Source organism: Phyllobates terribilis, unplaced genomic scaffold (genome assembly GCF_046119375.1).
Source record: "Phyllobates terribilis strain yellow unplaced genomic scaffold, ASM4611937v1 Scaffold_1__5_contigs__length_1240528914, whole genome shotgun sequence".
Classification (NCBI taxonomy): domain Eukaryota; kingdom Metazoa; phylum Chordata; class Amphibia; order Anura; family Dendrobatidae; genus Phyllobates; species Phyllobates terribilis.
In genome coordinates this window covers 797,884,927-797,897,304 of record NW_027362761.1, presented here as the reverse complement: position 1 = coordinate 797,897,304, position 12,378 = coordinate 797,884,927, and the positions used below count along the sequence as shown (strand labels likewise).

The window sequence follows — 12,378 nt, the reverse complement described above, 5'->3', positions numbered from 1 at the left end:
ACAGCCATTATTTAATGGTGGGCAAAATGTCTTTCACGCGAGGGTCTTGGGAAAGGCATCTGGACATGAACTGTGCAAGAGTTAAAAGTTCAGTGTCCCCACCAGGAGGAACACTAACCATCCTTTCCTCCTCACGATGCATTGCCGCCTCCTCCTCCTCCTCTTCAGGCCATCTATGCTGGACAGGCATGAAGCTGGGATTGGTAGTCCCCTCTGTAGCACAGACAAAACACTCCTGTTCCTCCTCATCTTACTCCTCCTCCTGTTTCTCATCATCATCCAATGTGGCCTGAGAATATTGTCTGAGGCTGGGCTGTGTGGTATCAGCCACTGTAAAATCTTGCTCCATAGCCACCTGCTTGGCATTCAAAGCTTCCTCTTTGAGATTCTGCAGCGAACGTTTTAATAGACAGAGCAGCGGGATGGTTACGCTGATAATAGCGTCATCAGCGCTCACCATCTTGGTGCAGTACTCAAAGTTTTGATGAACCTCACATATGTCAGCGATCCACACCCACTCGGCAGTTGTTATGTGTGGGGGCTGAGTGTTACTCTGACGGGCATTGAGAAGCTGGAATTCAACCACTGCCCTCTGCTGCTAACTAAACCTTTCCAACATATGAAAGGTCGAATTCCAGCGTGTGGGCAGGTCACAAATCAGTCGATGACTAGGCAAATTAAAGCACTGCTGCCACGCAGCCAGACCGGCAAAAGGCTGAGATAGCTTTCGGAAATGGGCACTGACACGACGTACCTTGGTAAGCAGGTCCGGCAAGTCAGGGTATGCTTTTAAAAACCACTGTACAACCAAGTTCAGCATGTGGGCCATGCATGGAACGTAAACCAGCTTGCCGAGCTTTAAAGCCGCCACCAAGTTACGCCCATTATTGCACACAACCAGACCTGGTTGGAGGTTCAGCGGGGAGAGAGACAGATCGGTTTGGTCTTTTATCCCTTTCAACAGCTCTGCTGCGTTGTGAGCTTTATCACTTAAACAGATGAGCTTCAGCAGAGTGTGCTACCCGTTCGCCAAGGCAGTGCTGCAGAGCTTCCAGCTGAGGAGTGATGGGGAGGCTAGTTAAGCTGAGGATGAGGAGGAGGAGGCGAGACAGAAACTGGCATACAAGGAGACTGAAACCCAGAAGGAATTTGGGCCCGCTATTCTTGGTGTGGGTAAGATGTGTGATGTCACAGCCTCTTACTCTGTCCCAGACTCCACCAGGTTCACCCAGTGTGCCATCTGGGAAATGTAGCGTCCCTGTCCACAAGAACTTGTCCATGTGTGTGTGGTTAGGTGGACTTTTCCTGTGACTGCGTTGACCAGAGCACGGCTGATATTGTGTAACACGTGCTTCTGTAACGTGGGGACAGCACACAGGGAAAATAGTGGCTGCTGGGAATCAAGTACCGTGGGGCTGCCACCACCAAGAGGTCATGGAGTGACTCAGTTCCCACAAGCTGAAACGATATTTCCAGGGCTTAGCAATCTGGCAATGTGGGCATTTAGCGTTTAGGCCTGTGGGTGGGTGGATATTTCTGATTACTGTGAAACATCTGGGGCAGGAATAATTGAATTCTGCGCTGGGACAATGAACTGGACGTGGTTGCTGACTGTTGTGTCTGTGAAACCGCAGGTTGTGGGCATGAGGCATCTGCGCCAGCTTCCTGGACAGCAGATTGGGAAGGCCGTAACACAGGGGAAGGGGCAGTGGTTTCACCCTCAGACACAGATTTTGTACCCAGGCATTCCGCCCACCTACTGGGGTGCATGGCTGCCATGTGCTTCTGCATGCTGGTGATGCTCAGGTTGGCAGTGTTCTTGCCTCTTCTCAGCTTGGTATGGCTGATGCTGCAACTTACAGTTGTTTTGTCTGAAGGACTTTCAGAAAAAGACTGCCATACAGGAGAACAACGCACCCTTGGCCTGTTATCTAGCTGAGTTCTGGCTCAGTGGAACAGTTGACTGAGTTCTCCCTCTGGTCAAACCACTACCTCTTCTTGCCTGTTTTCGTGCTATGGATCCATAGCTGTGCTTGCTATGCATGCCACCATGCCAGGTTGGATCAGTGGCCTCATCATTGACCACGTCGTCTTCCAATTCATCAATCTGATCCTCCTTCTGAGTTGCGATTTTAGGCTGACCTGATGGCAACTGTGTGTCATGATTATCCTCCACCTCTTCAGACATGAATTGACCTTCCCCCAACGTGGCTTTCTTCTGGCCGTGGGTGCTCAAATGTTTGTGCATCACTGTACTCCACCTCCTCATGACCCTCTTTAATGGTGAACGGTGAGAGGCCAGAATAATTACAAGGTAACGTAAACAGTTCCTCGGAGTGGCCAGCGTTGGGGTCATATGTCTCCTGGGACTCTTGATGGGGGGAGGAAGGAGGACCAGGTTGAGGATTGTGAGGCCCAGTCTCTTGGCTACTGAGACTGGACCATGTGGAAGACTTGGTGCTGCTGCTTTTCAACACACTGGAGCTTTGTCTGCCATCCAACCCACAACATCCTCGCACTTGTCTGGGCTCGACAATGGTGTAGTGCGCAGACCAAATTTTGACAGGAAGCTAGAACGAGATAAAGTCACCTTCTGATCTGCCACACGGCCTCGGCAGGCACCACCACATCCACGTCACCCTTTCCCATATTGAATGCCTTATGAATAAAAAAATTTCTGGCTTTATTTTTCACAAGTACCCTCACAGAGGTGTTATGTACAAATTCCCTGTACCTAGCAATGTGTGGGTAATTTTTTTTTAGCTATCAGCTTTATTACACAAGGCAACAGCAGACTCAGGAAAATTACTGGTAAATAGTGACATTTGCGTATCTCAGCAGGCTTTGCGCCAGTCGCACAACTGCTAGATAAATATACGCTATTTATTTAACCAATAGCAGAGTAATTTTTTTTTATATCGCTTGTATGACACACGCCAACAGCAGACTCAGGAAAATTACTGGTAAATGGAGACGTTTGCGTATCTCAGCAGGCTTTGCGCCAAACACCCAACTGCTAGAAAAATATACGCTATTTCAGCAATAGGCAAGGAATATTATTTAGCTCTAAAAAAAAATGTTTAGTTTTTGCTGGCACTGAGGAATATTTAGCTGTAAAAATAGAGCGGTTTAGTATATGAGTATATGCTGGGACTGAGGAATATTATTTAGCTGTAAAAAAAAAAGCGGTTTAATATATTGTTACACGCACGCCACTAGGTTCAGATAGGGGCGAGACAGGTTACATGAATTCCTTGGAATCCTGGGGGAACCGTTACTCAGGGCGACCATAGACCATCTTCTGCAGCTTCTCTCAGGCATACAGGGGTACTGACCCTCAGGCACAGACACGTAGATTGTTTCACTTGTTGACCAGACACACTTGACAAGAGTCCTCATATACCATAGAACAGACGCATTTAATAAGAAGCCACAAAACCAGTGCAAGTCAAGTCTTATTAGAAACAGGCTCCAGTGACAAACAGTACAGTTTTCTTGGCAGCTCAGCAGTTCACAGTCTTCCCAGTAATATAGGACAGCACAGTTCTAATGCAAAGGCACATTAATGAACACAGTATTATTTACAGAACAGTGAGATGGAGGAGGGGGGGAGGGTTTGGGGAGGGAGATGATCCCTGTGACACCATTTCTTCCAGTCCTTATATTTCTGCTTGACAATACTCTGCACTGTTAGTTCAGGATCTCTACCTGACCTGTGCTTAGCTTCACTCCTGACTTGAATCCTTTTCACTTGAAGGGGCCTTCCGTGAGTTACAGAACACACACACACCCTTTCTCTTTGGCTCCAGCCAGACAGTAAACAACTTCCCCACAATCCCCCTGGGGCTCTTCTAAAACACTCCCCTTCTCCTGTGACTGTGTTAACCCCTCTAGTTGCTGGATGCTTCTGGAGCACAACACTTCCTGTCTCATGTGCTTGGTGTTACTTCTAATAGTTGCTGAATGCTTTTAAAGCAACAGCACTACTTCTGCATGTCACACTCTGCAAAAGCACTACTTCTGCATGTCACAATATGCTGGTACTCAGGAATATTATTTAGCTCTTAAAAGATGTGTTTAGTATATGCTGGTACGGAGGAATATTATTTTGTTCTAAAAAGAGCTGTTTTGTATATTATGGTACTGGATATGAAGCCCTGCCTCTCTCCCTACTCCCACAATCTGTTCCTACACTATACACAAAGCAACCAAGCAGAGATATGCAGCATGTACTTGCTAACACCCTGCCTGCCTTTCCCTCTCCCTCGTATTAAATATCTCCCTACGCTATCTCAACCTAACAGAGAACTAATCTTCACTTTAAGTAGCTCTTAAAAGAGGTTTTTGGACTCAGAAACTCTCCCTATATGCTGCTTTCACTCTCCCTGTGCTCACACTACGCTCTCACTGTGCTGTTTCTGCATGTAATGCTTCCAAGATGGCACTGGCAGGGCTTAAATATCCCCCTATGACGCTGTAAGGCCAGCCAATCACAGTAATGCCACAACAAAGATGGCGACGGCATTACTGTGATTGGCAAGCAAGCCCAGCATGTTCATTGGCTGCAAATAAAGCGCCAAACATGCTGGGCGGGTGACTCAAATATACAGAGGCGAATAGCTAATTACTCGCCGAATAACGAATAGTCCAAATAGCATACTATTCGTGCGAGTAACAAATAGTGCTGAATGTATTCGCTCATCACTAATTATAACTGATAGGTGCATCCGCCTGTCAACTGAAAATGCTGACAGGCTGACTATTATCAAAATGACCAAGGCCTGATTGGGCCAGACTTCTCAACACCACCGGATGATAGCAGCGGAACATGTAGTCAAATCCAGTGTTTTTTTTTTGGGGGGGGGGCGTCTATTACCATGCAACCCTTCACACCCAGACATGGGTATACGCTTCAGGACTCTATTTTATGTTGTCCTCCTACTTCTCCTTCTCCTCATCCTCCACCACCATATCACCAGGGTGACCATGATGGAACATCCACATAATTTTTTTAAGGGTGTTTATTATGCCCATAGGAAATATTTTTAGAGACCTACCTCTGTATGTTATACAGTATGTTCAGGTATACCCCCGAGGGGTAAATGTTTTTCATTACCAGTATAAGAGACCCACTCCTTAACAATGGTAACAATTTTTTTAATGAGGACCTCCTCTACGTCTCTTCAAAGGGGTATTGGAGTGTGTCCAATTTTTTGTCAGCCCTTGCAGTCACTGCATGGGCATTACCACTATAGGAGACCCAGTCCTTAATAATGGTAACAGTTTTTTAATGAGGCCCTATTCTACGTCTCTTCAAAGGGGTATTGGAGTGCGTCCAAATTTTTGACAGCCCTTGCAGTCAATGCATGGGCATTACCACTATAGGAGACCGACTCCTTAATAATGAGAACAATTTTTTTAATGAGGCCCTCCCTTATGGCTCTTCAAGGGGGTATTGGAGTGCATCCAAATTTTTGGCAACCCCCTGCAGTCACTGCATACGCAATAACGTTATAGGAGACCCACTCCTTTTTAATGGAAACATTTTTTTACTGAGGCTCTCCTCTATGGCTCTTCAAATGGGTATTGGAATGCATCCAAATTTTTGGCAGCCCTTGCAGTCACTGCATACGCAATAACAGTATAGGAGACCCACTCCTTTATAATGAGAACAGCAAAGCATAGCCGGCTGATGGCCCTCTAACAATAGTGAGGGCTGTCTGATGGCCTTGTAAAAATAGGCTTTGTGACTTTCACAGTCCCTTTTTCATAAATGAAACAGGATGTGTCTAATCATGTCTCACACACCACATAGCCAGATAAGATAGTAAAATGTTAAAATTACATTTACTAGTGAATGTATTTTTCACTGTTGAAAGCAATGCAAAAGTGCACAAATGCAGCAAAAACACTATGTGTGAACATAGCCCAAGGTGTGGAGGAGCATTTTTTGTAGGGGTTATTTATTTTGCCTTATATGCAAGTCATTACCCTGGAAAGAATACTCCTTAACATTTTTTCCAGGAAAATCCATTTTGGCTTCGTTTTGCATGTTTTATTGTGAGTCCGTAAATGTGGCATAATACTCTGACAACATTGCTCACATCAATGACCGGGGAGTCAGAGATGCTTCCAGGAATTCTATTCCTCCTGTTTTCAAGTTGGCAGTCAGAGTGGCATGGAGAGTGCAATAGTTAGTCTAAACCATGCCTCGTTTGCATTTCCTACATCGCAACACAGAAAAGGCAAGGAAGGCATTATTTGACTTATCACAGCAATCCCCAATCCACTGTTGCGGCCATCTTGAAAAAAGGAGGAAGCTGTAACCTAACTCTATGTGATTTAAGTTAAACCGTCACTTTTTGGGCATATTTTTACAAAACAGCTTATATATGTATTGATATATAAATTATATAGTCTAACATTTAATCAAGTTATAAAACAAATGCCTTAACAAAACAAAATTTCATTTGTAGATGATTATTTCAATTGCTTTACCATGCTGATGAACCTAAAAAAAACTAGAATGTGATTAAATATGATTTTTAATTGTAGTGCAATTTTCTAATTCATCGGTAGGATATAATTACCTACATAAATAAAACCTGGAAAGTAATTTAATACATTAAATAAAAGCTAATTACATAGAAGTATGCTACTTACAATCTGCAGCCAGGCATTTGTAATCAGAACTTGATTCTTTTCATCCTGGAAGAGTAAGAAGAAATCACTGTGATGCTGATTGCTAAAATAACACTGGAAATATCAATGCTTTTTATTAATCCCCTCAAGGAATATGATGACTTCAGTTTGGATTTGTTAAGTTTAGAGTGAAAGTGACAAAATGTTTATTATTTAAAGAAGCACTCCCATCAAAGTTTATATCCTCTAAACCCCTTTAGCCCCGAAGGCTGCTTGCACCTTAAAGAAGTTGTCCACTACTTTTTAAGAGACCCTCAATCTATTAACCCAGTGATTAGAAGATGTTTTGTAAATACCTTGCGGTGTCCTTCTTGCCTGTGAGCAGCGCTTTCGCTGGCCGCTCACAGGCATTACGTGACCCACGGCTGATGTCACGTCAAGTGAGGCGTGACATCAGTGACGCGGTCCCTGTGGTAGATGCTGGGCTGTGGGCGGGGGGTAACCCCGCCAACAGCCCATCACTCACCGTGGAACGCAGAAGTAAGTCACCCCCGGCTGCAGCCAGAACTTGACGTGACATCAGCGGATGTCAGAGCCGGCTGCAGCCGGCACTCACGTGATGTCTGTGAGCGGCCAAGGATAGCGCCGCTCACAGGCAAGAAGGACAAAGCTAGGTAATTACAAAACGTCTTATAATCACTAGGTTAATACATTTGGGGTCTCTTAAAAATTAGTAGACAACTCCTTTAATGACCAGACCAATTTTTACAATTCTGACCACTGTCACTTTATGTTTTAATAACTCTGGAACGTTTCAACGGATCCCACTAATTCTGAGATTGTTTTTTCACGACATATTGTACTTCAGGATAGTGTTAAAAAAATTTCGATATGACTTGCGTTTATTTGTGAAAAAAATGGAAACTTTGAATTCTTATGCCCTTAAATCAAAGAGATATGTCACACAAAATAGTTAATAAATAACATTTCCCACGTGTCTACTTTACATCAGCACAGTTTTTGAAACCATTTTTTTTTGGTATGAAGTTATAAGGGTTAAAAGTTGGCCAGCGATTTCTAATTTTTCCAACAAAAATTTACAACACCATTTTTTTAGGGACCACATCACTTTTGAAGTGACTTTGAGGGGTCTGTATGACAGAAAATACCCAAAAGTGACACCATTCTAAAACTGCACTCCTAAAGGTGCGCAAAACCACATTCAAGCAGTTTATTAACCCTTCAGGTGCTTCACATGAATTTTTGAAATGTGGAAGAAAAAAAAGAAAATTAAACTTTTTTCACAAAAATGTTACTTTAGACCCAATTTTTTTTATTTTCACAAGGGTACAAAGAAAAAATGAACCCCAAAATTTGTTGCGCAATTTCTCTTAAGCATGCCAATGCCCCATGTGTGGGAGAAAACCACTGTTTTGGCTCACGGCAGGGCTCGGAGCAGGGCTAATATTTATTTATGGGTACTACTGTATAAATATATATATATACTGTATATATATATATATATATATATATTTATTTTTTTTATTATTATTATTTTCGAATTTTAAAAATATATATATTTGTACTTTTTTTTTTTTTTACTTTTTTGTACTTTTTTACTTAGTCCCACTATGGGACTTTCACTTTTAGCAGTCTGATCACAGTTATAAGGTATAGCAGTGCAAGATCTCTGCTATACCTTATAACTCGCACTCCGAGCCTGCATCTTTCCTGGCAAATGATGGCTGTGTGGCAGTGTTATTCAGCCATCATCTGCCTCTAACAGCCATGGGTGGAGTGAGGCTCAGTACTCGGCTGTTGACCTGTTAAATGCCGCTGTCAATCTGTGACAATGATATTTAATGCGAGCTGGCAGGGGGGCGCACCGTTTTATCCTCTCATCGGCGCTCCCGGAATGCGATTGTGACAGTCATAGGTCTGCTGAAGATCCCTGTATCTGTCATCACTGTATTCCGGCGAAAGCCAGCCTGTGGCTGGCATTCATAGGGGTCTGTGATTTCTGCTATATAGAGCAATGCTGTGGCAGGCATTCATAGGAGACCATAGGAGATGCTGTAGCTGGCATTCATGGGAGACCGTGATTTCAGCTATATACAGCAATGCTGTGGCATTGCTGCATATTGCACAAGCGATCAGATGATTGCAGATTCAAGTCCCCTAAGGGGACTAACAAATACAGTGGATAATAAATAAACAGTTTTAAAAAATATGAAAATATAAAGTAAAAGTTCAAATCACCTATTTCCCCCATTAAAAATTAAGAAAAAAATACACATATTTGATATCACTGCATTCGTAAAAGTCTAATCTATCAAAACATAAAATAAATTAATTTGATCGGTAAACGGCGTAACAAGAAAAACAATCAAAATGCCAGAATTGCAACTTTTTGGCCGCTGCAACAACAGAAAAAAATGCAGGGCTGTGTGGGCTGAACACACAACTTGAGAATACCCCTTTTAAGTACTAAAGAGCGTTCTAAAATGGGTTTTATTGTGTGGACGTAAAATAGTTAAACAACAGGACATTAAATGCACAGTTTTTTGTGATATACAATAAAGGTTATCCTAAAACATGGTTGTTCATCTCAGCAGTAACAGCTGACAACAAATGAAGAGTTGCATTTGAGTTCCCTCCAGCAGAGGTAAGGAAAGGATTTACTACTTTCTCTTTGTTTGGATCCAGTATAGTCTTTGGGAAACACAATATAAATAATAATGTGTTCTTAAGCGAAAAATATATACAGACATGTTGCTCTTTTTGTCAATAAAGAAACTGCAAAAATGGATGTGTAAACAAGCCCTAAGGGCATGTACACATGTAATGTTTTTCCCACAATTGCCACATAGATTTTTAAAACATTTTACATTATTTTATTAAATATGCAAAATGAAAACACAGAAAATAATTCATATGAATGATTTTCAGAGGAATCTGAACTAGTAACTATGACTCTTAAAAGTAAATAAAATTAAATTATCTGAAAATCGAACCCTGTATCTGCAATATGAGGAAAATACAGCATTGTCCTGGACTTTGTTCTGAAGGTTAGGAGTTCTCCCCAAAGTTTAATTTAAAGAGTACCTGTCACATTTGACAATGTTATTAAGATGCAGATATAGGGTTAATATGCATGTTAATAGTGTTAGAAAGGCACTGTACTGGAAGCACAGCATCCGTGAGAAAATGAACTGTACAGCTCCTTGAAGCCGCCGGCTTTCAGTCATACAGGTGTGCTGGTGCAGCTACAGTTTTTAGTCCTGATCTGTGACTTTAGCAGCTCTAGCACACCTGGATGACTAAAAGTCAGTGACTTCCAGGTGGAATTAAGTTAATTTTCTCCTGGTACCCGGGCTTTCAGTAGGGCGGCCAGTCACTTTTCTAATGCTATTAACCAGCAGGTTAATAGCGTTATCCAACATGACAGGTTCTCTTTAACTTTCACATTCAAACATTTTTGCCAGTACAATGGTAAGAACGAAAAAGATCAAAGAACTTATGAAAATGTTTTACGAAGTAATTACACAACCTTGACAAGTTGTGTAAAAGTAATGTGTAATAATGTTTTTTAGTGCACGCAGTAGGCAGGATGCCTGGTAGAATAACTGTTCCTTACCGTATTACTACTCAATGCATCATGCACAAGTCCTTTGCCAGTAAATGAAGCATATATTTTCTTATGGGAAAGTAAACATTGTAATGCAAAGGCAGAACTGTCGCAGGATGTCAGCATACACAAAAAGATGAAGCCAGTATAAGAAGAGTAAGGTTCATGTAGGTCGCTCTTACAAGCCATTTTACATTGCATTTTGCTATGGAGCAAAACAAGTAAAGCGTTGATAATGTTATGTAAAAGTCTTTAAACTAACAGATGGTATTGGTATGGATATGTACACATAAAAAAAGACCTTTTAAGTGGCAGATCGTGTTGACCTTCAATAAATTGCTACCAGCTTGCTAAAATGTGATTAATTCAGCAATGACACTACTTTACTTCACATTTAAAAGACTACAATAGGCTTTTATGATATGGTATATAAGTCTGTGAGGTCCAGCTAAGACCCCACTAATCCTGACTTGAGACTCTTTCTAACGCAGGCTGTGAACAGTTTGTTCTTAGAGTTAATAGAAGTCTAATGACTAGAGATGAGCGTTGTTCTACTCGAACTGTTCGCCAATCTCAAATTCGAGCTGTTTTGGGCGGTGTTCGAGCCGGTCGGCGAACACGAACAATTTGAGAAAAATTCGGCTGTTCGAGGTTATGTTCGATAACTGTTCGTGCACCAAAATCATAACTGGATTTTTTCTCAGTAATGATGAAAATTAATGTTAATACGCAGTTTGAGTGTACAGCGGGGCGGGGGGAGGGGCAGGGGATGGATCTCTGCAGGAACAATGAAGATCTCCATTTTTTTTTCTCTTTCCCGCATTTGCAGTGGGAAGGTGCAATCTGTCAGCCTATCAGCAGCGCACACACGGAGCGAAGTGCTTTTTTTCACACAAGCAAGGGCATGTGTCATTGGCAGTGTATGTCACATGTCCTTGCCCTATAAGACCAAGCCATTTTCCCCGTCGCCACCATTTTCTCACTGCTGCAGCTGCGTGTTAGACGGCACCGCTGTTGCTGTGTGCGCTATACCTTGTTAATTTCAAGCCAATTTTCGCACAAATATACAGATAGCTTGGGAGTAGGGAATAGTTGTGATTGCAGTCCTTTTAAGGACTAGGTTACAGCATTTCCTACGACTTTTATCAGGCAGGTCTGTGCTCTTAAATAGATAGATTGTGGGAGTAAAGACTAATTGTAATTGGAGTCCTTTTCAGGACTAGGTTACATCAGTTCCTATCAGTTTTTGCCAGGCAGGTCTGTGCCAGTGCTGTGCAAGTTTTTTTCACAGCATTTGGCTGAATCTAGCAAAGCTAATCCTTTTTGGCCTATTGCAGAGTGTGTTAGTCAGTGGAGTAGCCTATCTGTGTTGCAAGATATACCACCTGTGTATAGAATACCAATTTTTTTACTGCACCTAGTGAAGTAAAATCTTTTGGGCATAGCATCATTCTATTAGTCCATCTATACTGACCTCCATCAGGTTGCAAACTGAATATAATTTTTTTCTGCATCTAGCTCTGAAAAAATATTTGGGCTTCTAGCGGTGTCTGGGACTTGGTCTATTAGTCCATCTATACTGACCTCCATCAGGTTGCAAATTAAAAATAATTTTTTTCTGCATCTAGCTCTGAAAAAATATTTGGGCTTCTAGCAGTGTGTGGGACTTGGTCTATTAGTCCATCTATACTGACCTCCATCAGGTTGCAAATTAAAAATAATTTTTTTCTTCATTTATCTCTGAAAAAATATTTGGGCTTCTAGCAGCGTGTGGGACTTGTTCTATTAGTCCATCTATACTGACCTCCATCAGGTTGCAAATTAAAAATAATTTTTTTCTGCATCTAGCTCTGAAAAAATATTTGGGCTTCTAGCAGTGTGTGGGACTTGGTCTATTAGTCCATCTATACTGACCTCCATCAGGTTGCAAATTGAATAAAAAAATTTTCTGCATCTAGCTCTGAAAAAATATTTGGGCTTCTAGCGGTGTGTGGGACTTGGTCTATTAGTCCATCTATACTGACCTCCATCAGGTTGCAAATTAAAAATAATTTTTTTCTGCATCTAGCTCTGAAAAAATATTTGGGCTTCTAGCAGTGTGTGGGACT

General features: G+C 42.0%; 1 protein-coding gene across 1 annotated transcript in view; it reads right to left on the bottom strand.

The window, feature by feature from the left end:
* The window catches only part of LOC141171354 (neuronal acetylcholine receptor subunit alpha-7-like), a 645,132-nt gene that overhangs the window by 440,408 nt on the left and 192,346 nt on the right, over positions 1–12,378 (bottom strand). Inside the window, exon 3 of the mRNA XM_073655206.1 lies at positions 6,664–6,708. Coding sequence (XP_073511307.1) covers positions 6,664–6,708 — 45 coding nt within the window. The remainder of the gene's footprint in view (positions 1–6,663; positions 6,709–12,378) is intronic.